Consider the following 8,955-nt stretch of genomic DNA (forward strand, 5'->3'; position numbering starts at 1 on the left):
TTATATGTATCTGATGAGAATCTGAGATAAGGAGGAAGTCAGGGGCCTGGACTCCTCTCTCAGGACAGAAGATACCTTTGTCACCTTTCATCATCCCTGACACAAGGTCTTCTAGAGATGGAGAAAAAATTGATAGGATGAAGACAGAGGAAGAAAACAAGAATCTGCTCCTTCATAGTCCAGAAGCTTTGACACTGCAGTGAGACACTCCCACATTCTGTAGGTGACTATCAAGGACAAGCATACAGGGAGGGAACTGGCTGCTGGAATGTCAACCTGGGTGATGAGCCAGGCAGATGCCAACCAGCTGTCTCATGGTGTAAGCCAGACCCAGAACCCTTTATATAAAGACAGCCCTCTGTCCAGATGATCAGCCTGAATGTCTGATTGCTGTGAGGAGGGTGAGTCCAGAGGTTGGGTCCTGGGATTGGGATAGGGATGCTTCTAAGGGGATGCCCAGATTCACAGGGGTGAGGCATAGTGAGGCGGGGTGGGGGGAAGTTGTGAGCAGAAAAACAGTGGTACATAAACCTGAGGAGTCTTTTAGGGGACATAAGAAGAATATCTGTGGAGTTTGTGAGAAGAACTGAGGGTCTAAAGCCTTTGATAACACTGGCCTCCTCCTCAGGTACCATTTTCCTGCATCAGGAGCTCTCTCCCTGGAAAAGATGCTTTAGTAATTTACACCTTGTGAGCAGAGTTGTGTGTAGGAGGGTTACCTTCCCCACAGGCATGTGTGTTTACAATTTTTTAATGTTTATTTGTTTTTGAGAGAGATAGACAGAGCACAAGTAGGGGAGGGGCAGAAAGAGGGAGACACAGAATCCAAAGCAGGCTCCAGGCTCCAAGCCATCAGCACAGAGCCTGATGTGAAGGGAATGTGTATTTAGATATCGTCTATAAGTGGAGAGGGGAAGGCTTTACCTTTCATTAGAAGCATTTTCAGTATTTCTGAAGCTTATTGAAAAGTGTTTTGTTGAATGGGTTAATTGTTAAATCAGCCACCCTGCTGTGCTGGTCACTGGGTTGCCTGTACACGAACAGGTGAATTTGGGAGGACAGAGGAATGGAGACTATCTTCTGTTTCTCCCTGGCTACGTGTGGTGTTAGAGAGTATGCCTGCATCCTCCAAGTCATGTTTGTTATGCTTCTGCTGTGGAGGGGTTTATGTGTGGCTGAATGTCAGTCTTGTGATTTAGGAATCTTGCACTTTCTGGGTTACCCCATCTTAGGCAGTTGCTCCCTGCTTTTAAGAGGGACTGGGGAGAAACCATTTCTGAGGCCAGCAGACTGTCCCACTTCGGGTGATTTACAACAGCAACCAGCCTGGGCAAGTTGCCATGTTGGTTCTGAGCCTTTCCAAGGCTTGTATGTTGTGTGTGTGTGTGTGTGTGTGTGTGTGCATATGTCCATGAGGGTCATTTAAACACATTCACCTAAAAAGATTGAGTGTAGAGAAACAAGCATTTTATGTTGGGTTTGAGCTGGATCCTTGACTTTCTAGTGGATGCTTTGAGTGCAGATGGTACCTGAGTGCTTGCTCCAATACACTCATTTTTACATGTTTTCACATGTATGTGTTCCCAGTGCATGTATGTGAGGATAGTCAAGCTTCTGTGGGTGCAGGGCCTCTACTTTGGAAGCAGTATTACTTCTACCTCCTATAAGTGGCTCTCCTGCCACTTAGGCCAAGGAATCATGCTGTCTTCAATGCCCTCTTGTGTTGAACACTGGTATGTCCATCCTCCAGGGGAGACCCTGGACATCTGCAACCCCGGATGTGCCTTTGAAGCTCCTTCAGATCAGGACCTCAGGTCCTTTGATAGATCCAAGGCAGGTCTCATGGGCAGCGGTAACTAATATTGAGTCCATCTAACTCAGAAGTGTTCTTGGGTAAAGGTTGAGAGTTGGAGAGGAAAGGACAGGGAAGAAGCAGGGTGTCTTCCCCTTGGTTTTGTCTCCTTTTTCTCAACAGCTCATGCTCCTAACACTGGTCTTTCTACCCTCAGGTCCTATCACCTGCCTGCATCAGAACCATGTGTGACCAGCAGCAGATTCAGTGTTGCATGTCACTCCCCCAGTGCTGTGTGAAGGGCTCCTCCTTCTATCCCTCCCAGAATCCCAGTGCCAGGAGCCAGGTTGTGGTCCAAGCACCTTGTGAGATGCAAATTGTGGAGTGCCCCGCACCATGCCCAGTTCAAGTTTCCCAGGTAAAATGCCAGGCTCCATGCCAGTCCCAGACCACACAGGTGAAGTGTCAGGCTCCATGCCAGTCTAAGACCACCCAAGTGAAGGGCCAGGCTTCAAGCCAGTCCCAGACCACCCAAGTGAAGAGCCAGGCTTCAAGCCAGTCTCAAATTTCCTGTGTTCAATGCCAGGCTCCATGCAAGCCTCAGGTTTCCTATGTGCATTGTGAAGCCCCATGCCCTTTTCAGACCTGCTATATGGAATGTGCTCCAGTTTATTATACAGAAACTTGTTATGTGGAATGCCCAGTCCAGACCTACATACCCTGTCCAGCTCCTCAGCCTGTCCAGACTTACGTGGCTTCTCCCCCAGTTTCCCAGACTCAGGGAAGATTCTCCACTCAGTGCCAGTATCAGGGCTCCTCCAACAGATGCTCCCCGCAGCGTCAGTCCCAGGCTTCCTACAGCACCTGTGCCCCGCAGTTCCGATCTGGGGCTTACTACGGCGACTGCGCCCCCCAGCGCCAGTCCCGGGCTGCATTTAGCACTTGCGCACCCCAGTGCCAGGCCACTGGCTCTTACCGGAGCTTCACCGCACAGCGTCGCTCGCGGAGCTCCACCAGATGCCTCCCTGCTCGCCAGCTGCAGCCTTCCTACCGCAGCTGCTCCCCACCACGACGGTCTGAGCCCTACTACAGCGGCTGCCTGTCATCAGCGTGCTCTTCGGGCTCCTATAACTACTGCACCCCTCCGCGCCGCTCGGAGCCCATCTATAGCAGTGGCTGTCCTCGGGGTCGCACTTCAGGCTGCTCTCAGAGATGTGGTCCCAAGTGCCGGATAGAGATTTCTTCCCCCTGCTGCCCCAAGCAGGTCCCCCCGCAAAAGTGTCCTGTTCAGATTCCTCCCATCAGACGCTGCTCTGAGAGTTGTGCCCCACGACCCTCCTGGGGTGCCTTCTGCCCGGAGCTGAGGCCACGTGTAGAGTCACGTCCACTCCCAAGCTTCTGTCCACCGCGGCGTCGGGACCAAAGTCCAGAGCCGCCGCTGCATCGATGCCCACCCCCTGCCCCCTGTCCATGCCCACGTCCTGCTCCGCGGCTGTATCCTCGCCCAGAGCCAAGCTCGAGGTCAGGGCCTCGTCCGTGTCCTCCACCGCGGCGACTCTCTGAACCCGGTCTGTGTCCAGAGCCACGTCCAGCCCCACGTCGTTTCCCAGCGCAGCGTGAATTTCCCGAATGGCGTCCGTGTCCACAGCCCTATGAGCATCCAGAACCTCATTCACTCCCGGAGCCAATTCCCCTTCCAGCGCCGTGCCCGAGCCCGGAGCCCTGTGTGGAGCCCCCGTGCGATCCCAGCCCTTGCTCAGGCCCCAATCCAATCTCATGTCCGGGGGACCTGGGCTGTCATGAGTCCAGCCCATGCCGCCTGGACACCGAGGCTCCAAGCTGCGACCCAGCTGCTTATAACCAGTGGCAAGGAAGTGGTGACAGCTGTGGACCCTGTGATATGACTCCAGAGCCACAGGGTGTCAGTGATTGTGGAGACCAAGGAGGCCCCTATGTTGGAGTAAAAGGAGGTCCTTCTGCTGGAACAAAGGGTGCTTATTTTTAAAGAAGCATGGCTGAGACATCCCTGCTTTCTGCCCTGAAAATGTCAGACCTCGATTTCCAACATGTCCCTATGTGCCTCTCTCCAAAGGCAGTTGGAGGCTCCCTGCTGCAGAGGTGATGTTGGAACTCCACTGCCTGCCATCTCAGGATCCACACCTGGGTGCCAGGCACCTTTCCAGCCTCACATCTGGATCTTCCCCTATAAGAACCCTCAGTTCTAGCTAGACCAGCCTGGCCACCAGGGCCACAGGATGTTCCTGCCTCCAAGTCTCTGCTCACCTCCACACCACCCCTACCCCACCCCGCCTTACAGGGACCACTTCTCTGCTATGCCCAGCCTCTGAAATCCAGACCATCTTTCAAGACCTTTTCTTTGGAGTCTTTTCTGTTTTTTCCTAGTCACAGTAACCTGCACTGACTTCCTAGAACTCATTGCATTGTCCACACCAACCATTTGGCAACTGTCTGCAACATCTCTTGAATTATTTACCTTTCCCTGCCCAACTAGGTTGTAAACTCCCATTAAAATGGAGTGAGAATATCCCTAAAGTCCCGTGCTCCTCCTTTGGCAGGAAGCTGCTCAGCCAAGTGTGTGGGTTGGCAGCCTGAGCCATGATCTATCCTGATAGGCAGACCCAGGATTGAGGACAGAAGGAGGCCATGTGACAATAAAGACGATACTCTCATAGCCTGAGTCCTGCATAATGACTGTTTTTTTTTACACCTTCCTGACTCTCTGGGATAAGCTGCTTCTTCTTCTTCTTCTTCCTCTTCTTCGTCTTCATCTTCGTCTTTATCTTCGTCTTCTTTCAAAATCAATGCTGGGTTTATTGAAAAAAGACTGGGATAAGCTTCTTTATTACTCTTTTTCTTGAGTTTATTGTACCCATGGTCTGAGCTTTCCTTAACCAGTGGGCTTCCTTGTGGGTTTTCTGTCTCCCCTCAGTGTCCTGGAGTCTGGTAGGAGAATATGGATAAAAGGCAGGAGGAATGAGAGAACAAGAAAAATAACTCTTGCTCCTCAATCTGGGTTAAAGCTCTCAGGTCCAAGCTAGACAGGTCACCCAGCAGTCTGTGGAGTCGGTAGGAGGAGGGGAGCTTGAGGAGAACTGGAGGATCTCTGGTATTCCACACAGGATACACTCTTCTTTTGTTCAGGTTAAACTGTTTGTACTTTTCTTTTCTTTACTTTTTTTTTTTAACATCGTAGAAAAGGTAGCATCTGAGGCTGCCTCTGCATTCCTCTACATCTCTTGAATCCCATTTGGCATGGTGGTCTTGACAGCATAAGGGTGAGGCTTGGAGGCGCAGGAGAGAGAGGGTGCCTTTTCCTCCCACTCCCTCCCTGAGATTTTGGTAGAGTCCCATCCCTAAGGAATGTGGTGAGAAAAGTCCTCAAGATACAGGAAGGCAGCCTGGCTATGTGCCTAAGTGACATCCCTCATGACCATGTAACATGAGACCACCTAATCAGACTGTATGTCTATACATTACTCATATATGGGAGACAAAGAAGTAGAAAATGCATACAAGACTATGCCATGTGGCATTTGGTCTCAGTTTTTCGGGTACAAACCCAACTGAGCCAGTGCTGGGACAAATAAAGTTGCTTCCTGGAAAGAAAGCCTCAGTGTCACAACTTTCTGTGCGAGAAACCTGCAACAAGAAGGGTGCTATGGAATGAATGCTTTTGAGGGAAGACTTTCCCCAAAGGGAGACAGTGCCCTGAGGCCACCAGGGCCTATAGAGGATAAAAGGGGTCCTCTGAAGAGGACACCAGGGGGTGACCCTTGCCTGGACACTCAGCTCCAGCTCCACAGTTGGGCACCACAGATCTAGGGCCTGGCTCTGAGGACACTTTTCCCTCGCCCCAGGATCTGGTCCTGCAGTGTCAGAGTGGAGACCTAAGAGACACCTGGCAAAGGAAAACTAAGGTTCTTTATATGAAGTCCATTTGTTCATTCATTTTTTTATTGACAAATATTCATTGCTTACCTGCCAGGTAGTCACTGGCAAAAGGGACATAGATAACCCTTGTTTGCTCGCAGACAGCTTACAGCCTAGAGTATAGGTTCTTAGTGTAGAACTTGGACCGGCAGCATCAGCACCACCTAGGACTTTGTGATAAATGCAAACGCATCACCCCAGACTTACTGAAGTAGAGACTCTGGGTAAGGAAAGCTGGGTTTTAGCCAGCCCTCCACATGTTTCTGATGCCCAGTAATGTTTTGTTGTTACTAGTTTAGTATGCAGGTAGAATAGATAGATAGATAGATAGATAGATATAGATGATAAAGATATAGACATAGATATAGACATCCTTTGATTTCCATAATAGCCCATCACACAGACATTTTTATCTCACCATTTTGCAGAGCTGGAAACCTAAGCACACAGGCCAAAGTCACACAGCCAGACTCAATTCTAAGCTTACCTTCCTGTCTCCTACTACATATGGCACCTTTCATCTCAGTCACAGTCCCTGCCTCTTCCAGAGTTCTTTCCTGTATCAACTCAATTATTTTTCCAACACAGTTTTGGAGTGATCTCATTTATTGGACAGGTTATTTTCACCAGTTTTACTTTTGCCTCTTCTCTTCAAATCTAGGTTGCTCTAGGACTATATCTACTCTGTGGCACAGGCCCCAGTGGCCTGGCAAGGCCAAGACACCCCTATTTTTCTATCACCCAGGCCCCTGGGTGGGGATGGGGAAAGGCTTGAAAGACTCAGATGAGGATTCTCATTAGATCTCTCCCCCTGTTCTCTCAAGCACACCCTAAACAAGGACCTTCTTGTCTGTAGGATAAGTGGGGAGAAGTCCATTCCCTCAAGATACAGAAGAAACACAGACCTGGCTGGGAGACAAGGGCATTCTTTCCTAGGAAACCCCATCCTCCTTAGGCTCAAGGTATAGGTCAACACAGAGGCTCTTTGTTGCAATGATCCATTACATGCACTGTTCTCTGAGGATAGACTTTGGCCCCCAGGATACCTAGCCTGGATATGGAAAGAGATTAGATGATGGTAGAATAGGGAGGTCTTTGGGTGAGTCAGGCTGGGCCTGAGGCTCCCTCACAGACCAGGACGGTGCATGAACCAACCCCAGTGACATCTCTGTATCCAGAGGAGCTGACAGCCCAACACTCCTCTCTCCTGGGGCACTAGTCTGAAATTGGGTCCTCCACCTCCTCTGATATGATGCCCAGGCTTGAGCTTCCAGTTAGGCCACCTGTGAAAACTTAACAGCCTCTCTATGGCAGCTATGAAGAAAGGGCTGTTTGTGAGTATGTGTGTCTTCATATTCTTTTGTGGGCTTGTATTACATTGCACGTGTCTATGGGTCTGCTGTTATATGTCTGTCTATTTTAAAGCTTGGAGTTTCCAAGATGTATGTGGCAATGGGGACTGCAACCTCAGGAGTGTGGTTTAAGATATACCTATGGCCCTTCAATCTTGGCTTTGGATGACCTTTCCAGTCATCCCTTCCACTCCCTACCCTCCACTCTTTCATGGATGACCTACCTCTCAGTTCTCCGCCTTTTCCTTTTTTATTAACCATTTGAACAAAACTTACAGGGCTGAGGATTGGAATTTCAGAGCAAAGAAGACTGTTTATAAAAGCCCTTTAAAGGTACTCAAAGGCCTGTGAAATAATCTCCTTATTGAATATCACACTACTAATCTGAGGCAGTGCACATGCTGTATAGCATTGTTTCCAGTTCAGTTTGGCACCATTGCCCAGAAATGCCAATGCATTGGGCAGTCACAGTGAGGCAGAGGTCGGCCAGACTCCTTGACATCCAGTAACAGGGCCCAGCTTCCAGAGATGAGGGGCTAGTTAGTCTGAGTGAATGTAAGAGAGATTGGGTCTAAAGACCATGCTTCCCACCCTGGAATCCTGCTTATATCTGTCTGAAATTCTCTATCCTTTCCTTTTTTCTAAGCCTCCTTCCCTGGGATTAGTGTCTTGCAGAATGAGGGATTGCACTAGATATTCTCAGAAGTTACTTCCAGACAAGGTGGGTTAGCCACAGTTCCTCTCTGCCACAGATACTAGGCAATGTGGAATGACCTGGGAACCCACTTAAAGACACTTAAAGAGCCCCAGGATTCATCCAAGACCAACTTAAATTGAATTTATAGAGGAAGAATCTGGGACCTCAATTTGAAACTTATTCTGATCAGCTGGAGATAGAAACCATTGCTATAGTGAATACCTAGGGGTATGAGCTACCCAATATCTACAAGGAGAGTTGAAACTTGCACACATCTGGCCACAGCATGAGGAGGAGGTGGACATGATGGCAAAAATGGGGCTGAATACAAACTGGTTTTTGTGAGAAGTTTTATGTAATTACTCTATGTGAGAGTCAAATATTCTACTCCTCAGTCTAGGGGCACTACAAGACCAAGCAGTCTCTTATTTTCTCTCAAATCCCCAAACACTGGCACCTAAAATACCCAGAATGGGGCTCTTGAGCATGGCTGAAGTAGCGGGGTTGTCTGATATATGTTACAGATACTATACTAAGAGAAGGTATATTTGGTATATTTCTCCTTTACCTAGGCATTACCTAAGCATTAAGAGGGAGAAATTCCACATTCCATAGTTTGTCCTGCAGACTAGAATAGTCCTGGATGAATAAACAAATAGAAGTGTTATGAATAAGGGAATAGCTCAGCTCTTTATAATGGAGTGGATAGGTAGATAGTAGTAATCAGAAGACAGGCAATGCTCATAACATATAGAAGAATATCCAGGTGGTGAACAAGACTTGGTCCCTGGCTATAACATACTCCTGATTTCTGGCCTGATGGGACATCCCAGAAGATCCACATGCCCATGGCTTGAAACTAGTTAGGAAGAGAGGGTGATGCCTGTGATCAATGTGCTTCCCCACCACCAGGGACCATCAAACTCATTCCTCCAAAATATGAAGCTTCCTGACCTGGAAGGCGAATCTAGAAGTATCTAGAAACCTAGGAATTACCCAAGCTATGCTAAACCCACCCATCATTATCCTCACATCTTGTCATAGGAACCCTGAGTTGTGTTAACACCTTTCCTCTATTCTCAAATATCTGTCAGAAAGAAAACCACTTACCAACTTGTATCAACATATCCATTCATCTGACAAACATTAATTGAGACCTAGCT

The 8,955-nt window shown here is 48.7% G+C and overlaps 1 protein-coding gene across 2 annotated transcripts; it reads left to right on the plus strand.

Annotated features, from left to right (window-relative positions):
* The first annotated feature begins 374 nt into the window (after positions 1-374).
* On the plus strand, positions 375-5,413 carry LOC115520672 (keratinocyte proline rich protein). 2 transcript variants are annotated; one of them, XM_032594150.1, is made up of 2 exons: positions 375-401; positions 2,010-5,413. In XM_032594150.1, the coding sequence occupies exon 2, from the start codon at positions 2,037-2,039 to the stop codon at positions 3,795-3,797; it is 1,761 nt and encodes a 586-aa protein (XP_032450041.1). In that variant the 5' UTR covers positions 375-401; positions 2,010-2,036; the 3' UTR covers positions 3,798-5,413. The 2 variants fall into 2 exon arrangements, with proteins under 2 accessions (XP_032450041.1, XP_030181115.1); XM_030325255.2 differs by lacking the exon at positions 375-401 and adding an exon at positions 1,699-1,737 and having other exon boundaries at positions 2,010-4,483.
* Positions 5,414-8,955: the final 3,542 nt, after the last annotated feature.

Source organism: Lynx canadensis, chromosome C1 (genome assembly GCF_007474595.2).
Source record: "Lynx canadensis isolate LIC74 chromosome C1, mLynCan4.pri.v2, whole genome shotgun sequence".
NCBI classification, from domain to species: Eukaryota; Metazoa; Chordata; class Mammalia; order Carnivora; family Felidae; genus Lynx; species Lynx canadensis.